We start from the raw sequence: 18259 nt of genomic DNA, 5'->3' as shown, positions 1-18259 counted from the left end.
GATTCGGATTTGATTATTCCGAATAAAGTTGTGTTATATAATAAAGATAGTTTTAGTTTTCCATGCAATGCTAGTAATTTTAAGTAAAAGACTAGACAATAGTAAAATACTTAATACGTATAGTATTTAATTTCATTGAAATACAGTTACTACCAATGTAAAAAATAATAAAATAAAATCAAGTATCAATTAAGTTTAATCCACAAAATATATCAAACTTTTAGGGATACCATACTAATTTTTTTTGTATTTGCCGCGCTTTTTCGTTATCTTCTTTCATTTGCTGGACTCTTTACGAAGAAACGTCATCAAACGCAATGGATGTGGATCATACTATGAAGTCACTTAAATTACAATCCGGTCAAGCTAACACAACCTTTCGTAGCTGTTTGGGCATGCAGTGCTTGGCAATAACAATATAAGATAAGTTTTTCCTACGGCTAGGTTTGCGTCACCTAGTCGCGTGTCTACTATAATATTTGCCGCAACATAGTTCAGTAATCAGTTCATCTTTAAAGCCGCACTAAATAACAACCTTATGATTGACTGAATTATTAAAATTCAGTAAAACAATGGTGTGGAACATTATGTTACTGAATATGTATCACGAGTATTATATTATTTTACCAAGTATAAAATATTTGTAATGCTTAAATATAATTCGAATAATATAATTAAATTATTCAAATTTGTTTAAATTAAAAAAAAAAACACTAACACTAGGCGTAACAAATCGCTAAATATTTTTAGTCTAGTCAAATACATTTTAATTAAATCACAATTTAGGCTCGGCTCAACTTTGCATTTTGATATAATGTAATTTTAATGATAGAAAAACAATGTATAAAGATTTATATAGCTGCAACCTTCGGAAAGGGGTGAAAAAAAACTTAAAAGTGTTTCTTTAAAACTACATTCTTTCAAAAATTAAAAGTTGAGTTCTGATTTTAAAATTTATTTGACTGGACTTTTGTCCCACTTCACAATATTATTATGTATCTAAGGTAATAGAGAAAAAAAGAGACAAGACTTTAGCTTGGCCGAAAAGCGAATGATTTAAAAATATTTTGTCATAGATTACATTAATCATTCTTCTATAATCTGTGAGTTTTATTGGCATTGGCAGTTGTCAGCATTTATGATTTGATCATTAAACTGAATATTCCGTGCATTATTTTTCATCTTTCCATTCTCCACATTTGTGATATAAAAGTTCATTTATTTCAGATATATCAACATACTATTTAATAATTACAGAACTAAAAAATTACTCATATGTAGTAATATGAACTTGAGTTTTTAGAACGAAGTATAATAAATTCTATCAAAATGGCTAGTGTTTCCTATCAAATCGCCAATCTTCTTGAGAAGGTAACCGGTGTTTAATATTTTTGATATTTCTTAATTTAGAATTGTGATTTTCCTTTAAATATACAAACGTACTTTTTGTCTACGTAGATGACATCAAATGACAAGGATTTTCGTTTCATGGCTACAAATGATTTGATGACTGAACTGCAAAAAGATAGCATAAAGTTGGATGATGATTCTGAAAGAAAAGTTGTAAAAATGTTGCTTCGTTTACTTGAAGATAAAAACGGAGAGGTTCAAAATCTAGCAGTTAAATGGTATGTTTTTGATACTAGACATATATCAGTTTAATAATTAATTATATTGATTATATACATATTGTTTTTGTATAGTCTGGGCCCACTTGTGAATAAAGTAAAAGAATATCAAGTGGAGGGCATTGTGGAAACTTTATGTGCAAATATGTTGTCTGATACTGAACAACTAAGAGACATAAGCAGCATTGGGCTAAAGACTGTCATATCAGAGTTGCCTTTAGGATCTAACACATTAGCTGCAAATGTGTGCAAAAAAATAACTGGCCGGTTAAGCAGTGCTATTGAGAAGGTATATATTTTTATTCATTTAATTTTTTTTATGTTTTGAATTCACACCCTATATAATATATCTAACCCTCTATTAACATGTGCATAATGTTAATTCACTGGCAATATTTGAACTTCAACTTTTTGAGTGCTTTCTATTATTAAAGAAGATAAACCAAGTGTGAAATATTTTAGGAAGAAAGTTATTTTACTATGGAAAATATTATGCTATGATTATTGTAAATCATACCTTTGCTATTACTAAAGAATATAATTTAACAAACTTAAAATGTATATTATTGTAGCAAGAAGATGTTTCGGTGCAATTAGAAGCTCTAGATATTTTGGCTGATCTACTTAGCAGGTTTGGTGGACTGCTGATATCATTTCATCCAATGTTGTTGAATTCTTTGTTGCCCCAACTTGCTTCTCCAAGACAGGTACTGTATATTAAAATAAAATTTTATATATTCAAATACAGTCAAACCTAGGAGTTCAACGAGTTCAAGGGAGCACAATCTCATTCTTGCTTATGGAGGTTTCTCACTAACCCGAGTTCCTAACTAAAGCAGGTACAGGTACAGGTTTTCTCACTTATCCAGTTCTCACTTACCCAGGTTTGACTGTATTTATATATAATTCTTATTGTCAAAAGTATTTAATTTAAAAATCTAAATAATTTCTTTTACATATTCTTATTAGAAAATTTACCAATGAGCAATCTTGAATGTCTGCCACATTCAAATAATTAATTGGTAATATCATAGTTGTTGTATTGTCATACCTAATTCTTTTCTAAAATGAGTATGTTTAAAACATTCTGATGTTATTACAGGCTGTTCGTAAGCGAACCATTGTAGCCCTATCTCACTTGGTGATGTCCTGTAATGCAACTTTGTACAACAAATTAATTGATCATCTTTTGGAGGGATTGAGCAGTTCTTCATCAGCTAGCGTCAGCCGTACACATATACAATGCATTGCATCTATTTGGTATGTGTTTGACCTAATATTTGACAACTAAGCAAACTAGAAAGATCTTACTTTTTCTATTATGATACTATTGAATTCCTATTTCAGAGTCATGTTTGATTTTATTCCTCATTTTGATAAACTGTATCTTTTGGCACTATAATCACATATTGAATAATTATTATTAATGTTTAGCCGACAGGCTGGACACAGATTTGGTGAACAGTTGTGGAGAGTGGCACCACAAGTGCTTGAACATTCAACAGACTCTGATGAGGAGTTGAGAGAGCATTGCCTTCAGGCTCTGGAAGCCATTGTTTTAAAGTGCCCAAAAGAGGTTCAGCCACATATTCCTACTGTAAGTGTTGCAAAATATATTTAAGAACTTACATTTTCCGACATCCCATTTTTCAATCAGGTGCAAGTTTTGTTATATGTCATAAATGAAGATTTGGTAGTTTCTTAAACGCTCGGGTTAAGTTTTGATGATTATTAGACCTGACTACTTATCCATCTTTGGATTGTGTAATAATAAATGATAGAAAACAATGAGGGATTAAAATTAATATACATTGTGAAATCACAATTGCCAAATTCTATATCCATAAACTATCCAATGTGATGCACAATTGCTATGTATTAGACCACTATTAGGTAATTTTTTTTAATGTAAAGGTCAATGTAAAGGTGTCTTTATTATTTAGATTTTGAATATATACATAAAGTATAAAATAAATTTCTTGTAGATAATAGACCTCTGCCTTAAGATGATAACGTATGACCCCAACTATAACTATGAAGATGAGGAGGAAAGCGGTGGTGGAGAGGATGAAGATATGGAAGAGGAGTCCTTTGAACCTGATGCAGACCCTGAGTCTGACTCTGAAGAGTACTCTGATGATGACGACATGTCATGGAAGGTGAAATCCTACTTATATTAATCAAAAGATTTATTTCATTGGGAAATAATGAAAAACTGGAATTAAAATCAGTATATTCTTTGTGTTTTTAAATAAAAGTTGGTTTTTATTTGCAGATAATAGAATAGTAAACATCTTACAATTGCATTGTGTTAAATGTTAATTACCATAATTTACACATTAAAAAACTGTCTCTATTTTAATTTCCCATAATTATGCACTTTAGTTGGAGAAAGCCTAAAAGACCTAGAAAGAAAAAACTTATGACACTAAATATAAAATGTTCAAAGTTCTTTAATCATTTGGACAACATATGAATAAATGTTGTGAAATATCTGGAATCGTAACATGTCTTTGCGATTCTTTTTCTTAAATGTGCAAGATTTGAATAAATTATGTTATGCTATCCTAGTTAAAAATATTTTTTTAATTTCATATCACAATAGCTCGGAAATTTCTAAAGCCGGGGGGATTATAATATAAAACTTATTTTTTAAAATCATGTGAGCATTAAGTGGTTTTGTTTGAGTAATACTTGTTATATTGAATTTTCTTGCTCATTTATAAAATCCAATTTTTAGGTCCGCCGTGCAGCCGCTAAATGTCTCGAATCAGTGATATCTACGCGTCACGAGCTCTTGGCTGAAATGTACCAAACTGTGTCGCCAGCTTTAATTGCCAGGTTCAAAGGTAATTTTTTTAATTCACCATTTAGATGTTCTTAAACTGTCTAAAGAGAAGGACAATTATGTATTGTTTTGGTGAATATTTTTATAAGAAATGTAAAAAAAAGGGTGCGTGTACTTATCTACGCGCGTAAGAAGATATACTTCTTTGGCATTATTAAAAATAGTTTTTGATTTCATGCAAATAATTAATTACAATTAAATAATCAAAGACTGGTAAAGGAGTCATTATAGTCTATTAAAGTTCAGTTTACATTTGAAAAATTCAATAAATATTTATTATCTTACATTAAGTGTAACATAAATTCTATTATTATTGGAATGTTGTTTTTAAATTATGTTTAATGTCAATCTTCCGTGGGCAACTTCATTCTGTTAATTTTGTGTCACGGTGCGCGCGCATCGTAAAATTTCACTCTCATAAATTTTTTATAACGCGCCTAAAGAAGTATAACTTCAAAAATCGATTGGATTTAATTATTCCTATTACAGAGCGTGAAGAAAATGTGAAGTGCGATATCCTCAGTGCGTACACGGCTTTACTGAGAGCAACAAAACCTCCGCCCACCCTACAAGTCTCTATCGCACCCACTGACAACTCTCCACAAGCTCTGCTTATACAAAGGGTATGTAAGCGGCCAGTAGCTCATTGGTCCAGTAGTTAGTCTGTTTAACTGCATATGAGTCTCGGGTAAAATTAAAAGTTTGATGCTAGGCATGTAAGTAGTCAGTGCCTACCACCCCCTTTCCCTCGGTTGATCATGTAAATCAATTTTTTATTTTTCACTTTTGCCCTTTGCCACATAATCTCCTGTATACATGGGCAGAAATCAATAGATATTATTTGTCTTAGACGTCTTGGCCTGTGGAAGATTATTATTATTATTTATGTAACATTTGTTTTAGGCTTAGAATAAAGTAGTGGCAATCTCATACAAAATTTGGAGACTCAACACTTTGAATAACTATTATTATACTATTATGGTGATTTTTAAATCAGGTATATAACAATTTCATCAAAATCAGTTCAGTAATTTTGATATAACGATCCATGCACGGGCACCAAGGTCAAATATAGGTATATAAATAATGTGAGGACCATCCTTATGAGGGAAGCCGGTTGGTAGCCGTAGGTAGCGGTCTTAACATATTGAATGATTAAAATAAAGATAAATAATGTTGGGACATATCAAGTGATTTTTTCTAAATGACTTGTTTACAGGTGCCAAGTATCGTCCGTGGCGCTCTTCGCGTCATTCGCGGTCGTAGCGTGCGTGCCCGTGGTGCCGCACTCGCTTTACTGCGGGAGTTGTTGGCCGCGGCTCCTGGCTGCCTCACTGACCATGCCGCTAAGGTCATTAGGGCTCTCACACCACCCCTCATGTGAGTATTCATTTGCAGTATGTGTTTTACGATGAAATTTGTTGTCCCCACAAGCCAGAATGACAAATAAGTGATATTCTGTTGGTTACAGGAAACTATTAAAAATCTACGTAAACAATGTAAGCAAACCAGTTAATTGTCAACTATTATACATTTCGTTCAATAAGTTTTTGTTATAATAAATATTCCTCTTTCCAACATTTTGTTTATATTAATCACATTTAGTTAGATTCGAACGTAATAACTTTAAATAAGATTGATATCAGTGCGACCCAAACTCTTCTCTTTCATAGTATTAAATTTGATGTCCCCTTGATCTTTCAGGGACAAAGGCACAGCATCCTCAATGAAAATAGAGACCCTGGTGTTCATCTGGTGGGTGTCGCGGGGTCCGGGTGCTGCAGGGCTTCGTGCTCACGTGACTGCGTTGTTACCGGCCGTGTTGGCCGCCGTGGCTGACCCCTTCTATAAGGTTACCGCTGAGGCACTGAGGGTTCTGCAGGCGCTGGTTAAGATTATGAGACCACTCGGTGAGTTGATAAACTGTTAATATTACCAAGAGATGGCAAATGGAATTGAGTAAAGTTTGTAAATCGTAATTTAGCTCCATTTAAGGTGAAGTAATTCTTGGATTGGTACAGAAGGCTGATTGGAAACTACTCTTATCAAACTTTACCCACATATCTTGTACAAATAAATACATATTCTTTTAAACATGATTTAAATTATTGAATATAAGCGAATTTAAAAAATAGTAATAAACGTCGATTTCGGATGTTTAATCAAAGAGAATAATATAAACATTAAAAAAAAAATGTTATCTTTACTTCTGCGTTTTTTACTGTTTGTGATAAAAAGGAACATAATTACCACTCGCCGTTAAACCACTTTTAATGTGGAGCACCGCACTTAATAAAATGGATACATTAACTAACAATAAAATGTATGTATAGACTCAGATGTTCAGACTCGTATTGAAATTGAAAACTGTGCCCGGCCTAAACGGTTTGCCATCACTGACATGTCAAAAAATGATAGCTGTCAGAATTCTACGGAATTAAAAATCAGAGTATAGTTGTTTGTTAACCCCTAGATAACATAGAAAATAACGGATGTATCGAAGTGGAGCCGGCACCGGAAGAGTTCCGTCCGTTCATCCCCGCGATGTACGAGTGCACGCTCGTACGACTACGTGCGACTGATATGGACCAGGAGGTGAAGGAACGGGCCATAGCCACCTGTGGACAACTTATATGTCACTTTGGTGATTATTTACAGGTATGAGATTAAAAATTATGGAAGTAGAAATTCCTCTTTATTTATTTAGCAAAAAAAGTCTAAACTCCGTGGCTTAACGTCTAACTCTCTACCATTGCTCATACAATGTAATGTTAAAAAAAAATATACCTTTATTATACACAATAACAGGATATTTAGGATTCCCTTTGTTGTGGGCAGCCAGTCTCTTATTTTTGACATTGAATTTGTTATTTAAGTAACAGGGTAACCCTCATGATTATCAACTGATTGACACACAGTCAATTTTTAATCACACAGCCGCTAGGACAGATGATTTTTAAAAAAAAATTATCTAGTGCAAAACAATTTTTTAAATAATTCACAGTCTTGAATCAATTCAACCATAACTAAATGATTTATTTATAATTTATTTCATATTCTTTTTAGAATGAGCTGCCAGTGTGTCTTCCAATATTTTTGGAAAGACTGAGAAATGAAATCACAAGACTTACAACAGTTAAGGCTCTGACAAAAATAGCCTCATCACCTCTGCGAATTGATCTTAGACCTATCTTGGTAAGAAATTGTTACAATTTTCTAATTGTATACTATTGTTATAAAGAGGAATCCTTTATATGTGGACAATGGATCGATTCCAAAAACTATATTGATGTTACATTAGAAGATGTTTTGTTAGAAGAACGCGATTTGGCCAAAACTCACCAATATCCACATTGAGCTTTCTTATAAACAAGCTAGTAGGTCTCGATATGCATAGTTGCTCCCCACACACATTGACATCAATTCTCCTTAAGTTCTTATAATTGATCAAAAGTCAAAAATCATTTATTCATATAGGTAACATAATGTACACTTATGAATCGTAAATAAAGAAATACATATTAATGCTTCTAATTTCACATTTACTGCCAGTTCTCAAATCAAGGGCGTAGAACGGAAGAGAAGAACTGGCAAGTTTGTGTTACGTCCAATGGGTAATGGTTTTTGGTGCCCTGGTCTTGTCATGTGATAAGCTATGGAATAGATAAATTATAAAACAAGAAAATGCCATAACGTAATAATTATTATTTGTAACACAATATTTCAGTCCGATGCAGTGCCCATTCTCGGATCATTTCTACGTAAGAACCAAAGGGCTTTGAAATTGTCCACGCTGCTTCTACTTGACACACTCGTACAGAATTATAGCGATCACATCAGTATAGAGCTGTTGAGTAAGGTAAATAAAAACATTTATATTTATACATATAATAAATAAGTTATTGAAATGAAGGTAGAAAGTGAGAACAATACTTATATTTTTTTTAATACCTCTTATATCTAGCAAATTTAAATACCTTTTTTATCATTACTTCATAGCCTACCCACATACTTGCTTTGAAGTCATGAGAGTCGGTACAATTTTATAGATTAAAAATGATAATTTATTTATTTGTTTAATTTCTAAAATTACAAAAAATACATACATTGTTTTACAATGAAATACTAGACGCATTATTTTTATGGATTGCAAATTTATAACAAAAATTGTAGGTACTGACGGAAGTACCGGCGTTGGTATCAGAGGTGGACTTACACTGCGCCCAAACAGCTCTGTCGCTAGTGTCCAACGTTTGCCGCCGCTGCCCCGCTGCCCTCAGACACGAGGCCCTCACTCCCAACATTCTGGCCTTGGCTAACTCACCGTTGCTGCAAGGTCATCATGTTCATTTATTTATTCCCAAAAATTTGGAAAAGTAAAGTAGATACATGGTACCAATTACCTATATTATACATGCTCGATTCAGAATTGCGTGGGTATTTAAAGCGATTTTAAGAAAGTATGGACATTCTCCTTAAATCTGTATTATTATTACTTAAATTTTGGACCAACATACTATTATTATCTGGCTATACTACTTTTGCGTAATCTATAAGATAGATTACGCAATAGCATCCGATTCCATCTCACACAGCAGCATGTGGAATTCCCTCCACGAATGTAATGTACCATTAGGGATGATTGATCTAGTTAGGACATAGTATATATGTAATAACGAGGGAGAAAAATGCTCAAGAATATATATATATTTTGTAAATGTTTCAAGGAATAAATGAGGCTTTTATTTAATTACCTAAATATATCATTATATCAAATATTACCTATTCTATTCTAATAATAACAATTCGGCTAAAATAAACTTTGTTATCATATTACTTTTTCCATAAAACTAAACCATTCCTTGAAACAAATATTTCTTTAGTTCAATATGTATGGTTAGAATTCTATCGTCAATATATTTAACAATGTCCGTTTTAAATTCAGGTGGTGCCTTAAAGGCAATGGTAGGCGTACTATCGGCGTTGGTGGAAGCGGATGTACCTGGGTGCTCCAGAAGGGAACTGTTGGCCTTGTTAGTGGCGCCGGTACACCGGAATACCGACCACAACGCCACCGCTCATCATATTAAGCAGGTACATATATTTAGTTTTTATTTGAGCTTTTTAATAAAGACAGACTTTGGGATAAATTATACTTGTTTATTATGTTTTTTTGTTTAGCGTAGTTTGTTATATTATATAATCACTATATTTTATACCGCCACCACAGCATTTTTAGCGAATTTTGTTTTTCAAGTTGATCTATAAACTCAATTGTGGAGTTACATTCATTATACTGCCTGTGGACTAAAGATAAACTATGTTAAAAATTTGTTACCACGGTTACCATTTTTCATGGAAAATATGTACCACGGCAATAAGCGGCGTACTGTCGACGTTATAATACCAAAAAAAATGAGAGAATGAATCTGTATGAGCTTTCTGTACCTCACACACGCCATTGGCTTTTGGTGGATTTTCTTATAAAGTTTTTACCTTACGTGCGAGTGGTAATTGCGCATATTAAAAGAGCTCCATTGGTGCGTAAATCGAACGACCTCAGGGTAGACGATCGCTGGCTCCAGTTCCGGGGCCAACATTACTTCTTACTTCAATATTATCGTCTATATTTCACAGGCCTATCACTCGCTAGCGAAATGCGTAGCGGCAGTAGTGGTTGGGGGCGGCAGTGCGGGGGGCGAAGCCCTGCAGACGACGCGGGCTTTCCTTCGGGACGCCGCAGACCCACCCTCCGACACCGTGCATATGTTCGCGCTATTGGCTATCGCTGAGATCGGACGCCATTTGTAAGTTTAATTGTTACACTTATACTGTAGGATCGTTTATCGTTGAGCTCTGTTTAAAAGAAACTCTAAAAACTACAGTACTTTTCTTATATGAAGACAAATCAAATGTTTAGTCGTGGTTAGTGTACCTATTAATATTTTTAATAATTCTTATAGTATTTTTTCGTTTTTCTATGCGTTGTTTTTTACTTCAATAAATAGATGTGTTTAAAGAAAAGTAACTTCACAAACGTATATAAAAGACACGGACATCATAATAATTCTCATTGTTAGATTTATTATAACAATAAAAAAACATTATCAAAAATCTCATCAAAATGTTAAACTTTTTACAGGGATCTAAGCTCAATACCGAATCTAAAGGAAGTACTTCTAAATTCCTTCACACCGTCTTCCGAGGAAGTGAAATCTGCCGCGAGTTACGCCCTTGGCTCAGTGGCTGTTGGCAACCTGCCCGAGTTCCTGCCTTTCATATTGGGCGAGATCGACGCCCAGCCAAAAAGGCAGTATCTACTACTTCATTCACTTAGAGAGGTATTCATTTTTATAATTGGCTTTATCTAATGTATGTTTATTAAAATTGTTTTTTTGTAAGAAAATATGAATGAGAGATCCTTTTTATAACATAAACTAGCCGTTTCCCGCCCTCTTCGCTGGGCGAATCAAAATAGGAAATAAATAAAATTTTATGTTTCATTATTATTATTTTTTTCATATTTTTACTATTCTTCTTTTTAACTTCCTGCTAAGAAAATTGAAAATTTTCGAAAATCGAGTTTTTAACAGATGTTGACGTTTTGAGGTTCTAGTAAGCCTCCCCGAATGTTTCCACGGTGAAGTCCGTATGTATAAATTTTCATAAAAGTAAAACAGCAATAAAAAAAATGAAGGAACGTTGGTATTAAAAAAATTAATAGCCATAAACCATCTAGGAAAAATTTCGCAATTCGAATGGCAGTAGTTTCATGTCGATACGATCAGTGGTTTAGGCGTGAAGGAGACTCAAACGAAGACCATTGTTCTTATATATATTGTTAGTATGAAATAAATTCCATAAATGTCATCTATATATATACTTGCCCAAGAACATATAAAATATAGAATGAGTGAACGTTATCACCTTACGCCCCCTTTAATAGTTAAAATATGATCGTGATTATTAAAAAAAACCGCTTTCGAATTTCATAAAAATAACACTGGGATTTTGGGAACTATTTCAGAAACTATATATTATGTTAGTGAAAAATTTATGTCGAAATAAGTTTCTAAAAATGCTGCATCGAATTAATTTTGAAATATTTTTTGTTTTAAATTTTTAAAATTAAAATGAATAATGACATTGCCATTGTGCCATCTAACGATTCGTTTTGAATAGTGCGTTCTAACCCTTACATTAGTCTTAATAAGTGTGTCAAAACAATTTTGAATATTATAGGTTTCTAATACATTTTTGTATAAGATGGTAATTTTCTAGATAATCGCCTGCGAATCAACAACACCAGAGGGAGTGGAGGCTTTGAGGCCTTTCATTCCGGAAATTTGGATTCAACTCTCAAAACACTGCCAATGCGCGGAGGAAGGATCTCGGAATGTCGTATGTATTTATAATAAAGACTAAAGAGCTTTTACGTATGTCTATAATAGAGCACTTGTGCACTAAGATGGCCAGTCTCAATAGAGATTAGACAACCATTGGTCAGAGCACATTTATAATAATAAGCTTTTATTTATCCACATCTAGTTTACATATAATATACAAAAAGAGATCCTAATTTATTATTCAAAGGTGCGACCCTCATCTGGGAGAAGGCCTCCTCCAACTTTTTCCACTGTGTGTTACCTATTTCCGTCAGCATACAATTTGTCGTCACCAATACAAAAGGGTTGGTGGGTAAACCCTTTCAATTTCGTCGTTCAAACTCAAACTCAAAATAACTATTCATATAGGTAAACAAGTACATTTATGAACGTCAGAAAAGAAGTTAAATTAATTGTAAATTTACATTTACTACCAGTTCGCAAGTCAAGGGCGTAGAGCGGGCAAGAAACTCTCCGCCTTTTAATCGCTAAGTTTTGAGTCATACAAATTGTTTGAACTGTAGTAAATCAATCCCAAGGATTAGGCTCATTTAAATAATCGTCAAATTTATAAAAAGCTTTATTGATTCATTTACGTTCAATGAGAGTTTTGGATTTATTCAGTGATAATTCTCTAATTTCGCTTGGGAGTTTGTTGTAAAAACGAATACAATTTCCATATAAGGAGTGGTTCAAATATTAACTAAATAAACTGCATTTATAGATCCGTATAATTAGAATACTTTTGGTAGTACAGTCTTGCTCGTAATTAAACTTTATACAATAACCAGCTTATTATAAATTAATTTGAACTTTATTTCTTTTTAACTTTCAAGGTTGCTGAATGTCTAGGAAAGCTGTGTCTCCTGGAGCCACAAGACTTGTTGCCACATCTCAAGGAGTTCCTCAAATCTCCCGAACCATTAACTAGGACCACTGCCGTAACGGCTGTCAAATTCACCATTTCTGATCAGGTAATAAAACAATGCCCTGTTTAGACATGTTTAGAGTTTTTAAAATTATAACTAACTAGCTGGTGCCCGCGACTTCGTCTGCGCAGTTAGTTTTTCGAGCACCTTATATTAGCGTGGCGTAGAAAATATCTACCATATTGATATTACTATTTATTGATATTTTATTATTTTTGACGACTCATTGGTCTAGTGGTTAGTACCCCTGACTGCGAATCCATGGGTCCCGGGTTCGATCCCCGGCTGAGACGAACATCGATGTGATGAGCATTTGGTGTTGTGCTTAGGTCTTGGGTGTTTAAATATGTATTTATATGTCTATCTATCTATAATATGTATGTATATCCGTTGCCTAGTACCCATAACACAAGCTTCACCAGCTTAGCATGGGACTCGGTCAATTGGTGTGAATTGTCTTTAAAAAAAAAAAAAACTATTTATAAACATTTCCAACATACATTACATATTTGTAACTAGCGGTTTTGGCAGCGCACGCTAGAATAGCTCGCAGATGGTAGATTTTTTCCTACTTACTTGATATTTTGGACAATTCACACAATATCTTTATAAATTGTAGCCTATGTGTTTTTCTCTTTATAAATATGTTATTCTGATGTATAAGCTATATTATTTTGGAAAGTTTAATTAAAATTCATTCAGTAGTTTTTATTTGAAAGAGCAACAAACATCCATCCATACTAACAAAATTCGCGTTTATAATATTATTAGGATTGCATGGGTAATGGGTATATCTGTTTCGGTGTATTTAGCAGAAAATGGTAGATCTGTCTCATGCTCTGTTTAACACACTTAAAAATTACTTTGATGATTGGCGGTTGGGTGATTGTATGACTCTCACTCAAAGTCCATTCAAATCTCCGCTGTGCACTAAACTTACTACGTGCGCAATAAATACTTGCTCGATACGATATGTAAATATCGTGACGATACTATGTCTACCAAATCGTAAATGATCAAAGCCAAAGATAATTATTGTATATTAAAAATTCTTTAGCCGCAAGCAATAGACGGCCTCCTGCGTGCCTGTATGGCGGAGCTTCTAGTGCCCCTACGCGATCCGGAACTTGGCGTGCGTCGAGTGGCCTTAGTGGCTTTCAACTCTGCTGCTCATAATAAACCCAGCCTCGTCAGAGATCTGCTGCCGCAAGTGCTGCCCACTATTTATAGTGAGACTAAAGTCAAGGTAATTTGTATGCTGCTATTTCGTAAAATTTAGATTTATTCGCTTTTTTTTTTAATTTCATATAATTAGGACATTTAAGATGATAAACTTATCTTATATGTAGCGTTTTTGTTATTAAAGTCCCCCTACTCGGCTGGACCGATTTTGATAAGATTTTGTGTGTTCAAGTGAATTCGAGAATATTACAATTCAGATTTTTAAGTCATTTGAAATTTAAGTATTTAAAACGTGTATTATATATTATAACTAAGTTCCTTAAACCTAAATGCTGTGATAAAATTATTTAATATTGCCAGTATGAATTTTGTACAATATTTAATCTTAGAAATCATAGTATAGGCAAACATAATCGCCTATAGTTAGTGGAAGTCAGTTAAAAGGTGTTTAACAGACTGCTAACTAAAAATTTTTTAAAAAATAATTTAAAAAATCTTAAATAATTTAAAAATTCTTCCTTTGTATTAAATATATATTATAATGAACAATGAATCTTAGAACTTAGAATTTATAATAAATACATATATTCTTTGTATATTTTTTGTATTTGTATAGGTGAAACTGTGCTTTGTGTATGTTTAAATGTGTATTCCGTTTTTGGCTATTGTGTACAGTGTAATTGTTTGAATATTGTTTAATAAGTAGCTGTAGGAATACCGTTGAGCAAATAAATAAATAAGGAAAAAAAAGTGTGTGTGTGTCAGCTACGACGCACGATTGGAGTTTACTCCTTACGAACGATAATTATGATATATGTATATCGAATAGAAAAAAAGGGTAAATGAACGCATCTGCTAAAATGATAAGAGAAACAAACATATATCTGTAATTATTCGGATTATTTATATTACTTCAATAAAGCGTATTACATAAAGTATGTTACAAAACAATATAAATAAATAATAATAATAACATAATACTCTTAGACTCTTATGTCATTTAACTGGTATAATCATGAAAATATAAGGACTTATTTATGTTATTAATAAATATGTCCTTTTTACCATCCAAAACTATGGACAAAAACACATAATAAAAGATCTAGCTGTTCGTATTTAAAATGTATATTATTTATAAATGTAAACGATAAGCTTACCAATTAACCGCATCCATGTGTTTTAGAATGAGATACGCTGTGTAATGTATTCCATCTCATTCTTTTACACGTTCAATCCTACAGATATATATGTTTGTCTCTTTCTACATAACGCCTCAACTTTTCGTGTTACACTTGATTTTACTCCTCATAAAATTTCCGTACCAGGCCTTAAGGAGTAAACTCCAAATCGTTTCTTAAGGAGTAAACTCCAAAAATATAACATATCATATAATAAACATATCTTTACTCCGCTTCGATACCAAGCTTTATAATATACTTTTAGAAAGAGCTAATACGTGAAGTGGAAATGGGACCATTCAAGCACTCGGTGGACGATGGCTTAGACCTGCGCAAGGCAGCATTCGAGTGTATGTACACACTGTTAGGGACTTGCTTGGACCGCCTCGACGTGTTTGAGTTCCTGCGACACGTGGAAGACGGCCTCAGAGACCATTACGACATCAAGATGTTGACTTACCTCATGTGCGCGAGGCTGGCGAGCCTGTGCCCCGCTGTTGTTTTGCAGAGTAAGTCCGTTTTATGTAGTTTATTGTAGGGTTGGTTTGGTTTCAACAGTAAGTTTTTTTTAAATAAATTTATTTTGTTATACTCAGTTGGTCAAATTCATAAATAAGTCTTGTAAAAGAATGATGGTACAACTGTAAATCTACATATCTAAATAAAAAAGAATCTCAAAATATGTTGCTAAGCTCTTAACTTGAAGACGGCTAAACAATTAGAGTAATTTTTAATTTTATTTATTCCTATAACTCAAAGGAATAAATAAAAGATTTTATGGAGAGAAATATTGAAAAAAGGCTAAGTTTAGAAAATCATATTAAAGCGAAACGAAGTTCGTGGGAGCTAATTTAATATAAAATTCTATATACTACTAATTGTCGTACGTTTACTATAATATCAAAAATATCTCATATAAGGAACTTCATAGATTATAAATTTTGATACACATAGAATATGGTCAAATAAATAATTTATTTGCTTTTAATTATAATTTGACAGTTGCATGCTAGTTTGTTTACATGTGTTTTATTTAATTCATGCAGAAAGCACTCGTGCTTCGACATACGTACATAGTGGTTCCTTGAACCAAAAACAATAGTAATTTGGTTAACCTAACCTACACCGAAAGAAAGAGAAAGATAAAATCAATGAAATTATTATACTTACCTTTCCCTCGCAATATATTTATGAAAATATTATACAAACAAAATAATATACAAAAATAGTGATAGGTTTACTAGAATAGAACATACGAACAATGTTAATACTCAGAACAAACGCAGGCTGCAATTTCCCGGTACTAGACTATCTAGAGTTAGTCATTCCTTTTTGGGAAAAGGGATACTCTTTAATAAAATCCCAAAGGCTCTCTCTGCCTTTTAATAAATTTAAGAAATGTATTAAAGAAAAGCTGTGTAAAAAGGCTTACTATAAAGTCAACGATTATCTAGTTGATGCTAATTAATTTGCAATGTTTGTTTTAAAATAAAGTGTTGTTTGATGATTTGCTATTTTAAAAGAGTACCGAGAGTTTTTTACGCCGGCTTTTTCTCTCGGCTTACACCCTCGGTCTTCTTTGCTGATTAGGGATTAATAATTAATTGACTTGGAATAACTGATACCTGTATGTTATGTTCCATAATAAACATATTTTATTTTATATTTACACCAGGGTTGGAGAGTCTAGTAGAGCCTCTCCGTGCGACCTGTACCATGAAAGTGAAGGCCAACTCCGTGAAACAGGAGTACGAGAAGCAGGATGAACTCAAACGGTCAGCTTTACGGGCCGCAGCTGCCTTACTGCAGATACCCGAAGCTGGTAAGTAACTAGTAGTAATTAGATTAGATGCAATTAGAGAAACCATAAAAAGTAACAACTGTGGCAAAAAAAGTTGGGCCATTATTATTTTTAAGTAGTGATGGATGTAATCATTGTTTCGCCGGGAATCAAGCACAGATCAGTTACATATGTACCACTAAGCACGGACGTGAACTTAAGAAAACAAATTTTAAATTGTCGATAAAAAATCTATTCAATTTTGGCTATAAAAATGAAATGAAAATGAAAAATGTTTATTTGTATCTCAATTTTACAATTAATACATGAGTTGAGACAGCCCCCGTAAGTAGTCAGAGACACTTGTGTTGGGGTTGGCTCGCTACTTATACAATACGTTATTTATACAATATTGAGACAGTTGTTAGAAAAGAATACAAAACAAAACAAAACCCAGCTAAGAGGCAAAGCCGGTAAAAAATTAAATAAATAAAATGAAATGTAATTCTCATAGTTTCTCTGACAATTCTATGAACTTATTTTATGCATGCGTAGTTGTTGTGTAAGTGCGCATGTGCGTGTGTGTGTGTGATTGAGTGTATACTAGTTGTTAAGTATATAATTATATATGTTTGTGTCAAACTAGCGAACTCGTACTAAAATGTGCTCAGTTTCTTCATAAGTTAAACTATATAAAAGGCTATAAAACGTAATGGCACTAAACATACTTAACTTTAGCTATAATTTCTTAAATTATTTGGCAGTATGATTATAATTTCTCCTGTCATATACGTTTTGCTTAAGAGAACACTTTTAATTAATTACAGAAAAGAACCCCCACTTAATGGACTTCGTGACTCAAATAAAGTCGTTCCCGGAACTGCAGCCGATCTTCGAGTCCATCCTGAAGGACTCCAGCGGCCTAGACTCCAACCTCATGGACCAGAGTTAGCCGCACTTTGTGGGCTCAATCGTGTATATGTTAAAAAATTAATACATTTTCCACTTTATACTTTGTTTTTTTGTGCTTAAATTGTACATTTTAATAACAGTGCGGCATTTTTATCAGCTCGAATACCCATTTAACCCAAAATCAGTATAATTGGACCATTTTTGCCAAAGTACTCATCTGTCTCACAGCGTAAATACAATTTGACTGAATGAGACGAGACTAGATAAGCGTGCAATTAGACTGATTTAGTTTTTTTTTAATAAACCTGTTAGAATTGGCATTATTTTCGTTCCTAAAATATATTTATGTCGTAAAGCAAAAGAGCTTCTGAATTTTTTATACATTTTATTTAATGTAAAAAAACAGGTCTTAATAAA

At 33.1% G+C, this 18259-nt stretch overlaps 1 protein-coding gene across 1 annotated transcript; it reads left to right on the top strand.

Annotated features, from left to right (window-relative positions):
• Positions 1-1128: 1128 nt before the first annotated feature.
• LOC125048460 (cullin-associated NEDD8-dissociated protein 1) lies at positions 1129-17940 on the top strand. The gene is made up of 24 exons (XM_047647520.1): positions 1129-1371; positions 1459-1628; positions 1704-1917; positions 2201-2335; positions 2731-2888; positions 3063-3225; positions 3614-3787; positions 4369-4477; positions 4966-5099; positions 5696-5856; positions 6181-6386; positions 6950-7134; positions 7543-7671; positions 8204-8335; positions 8650-8812; positions 9422-9570; positions 10114-10283; positions 10619-10817; positions 11758-11877; positions 12698-12835; positions 13848-14036; positions 15416-15659; positions 16826-16972; positions 17758-17940. The coding sequence occupies exons 1-24, from the start codon at positions 1330-1332 to the stop codon at positions 17880-17882; spliced, it is 3756 nt and encodes a 1251-aa protein (XP_047503476.1). The 5' UTR covers positions 1129-1329; the 3' UTR covers positions 17883-17940.
• The last annotated feature ends 319 nt before the right edge of the window (positions 17941-18259 follow it).

This window comes from Pieris napi, chromosome 1 (genome assembly GCF_905475465.1).
Source record: "Pieris napi chromosome 1, ilPieNapi1.2, whole genome shotgun sequence".
Taxonomy (NCBI): Eukaryota; Metazoa; Arthropoda; class Insecta; order Lepidoptera; family Pieridae; genus Pieris; species Pieris napi.
The sequence above is the reverse complement of the archived record's forward strand: the minus strand, read 5'-3'. Positions and strand labels throughout refer to the sequence as shown.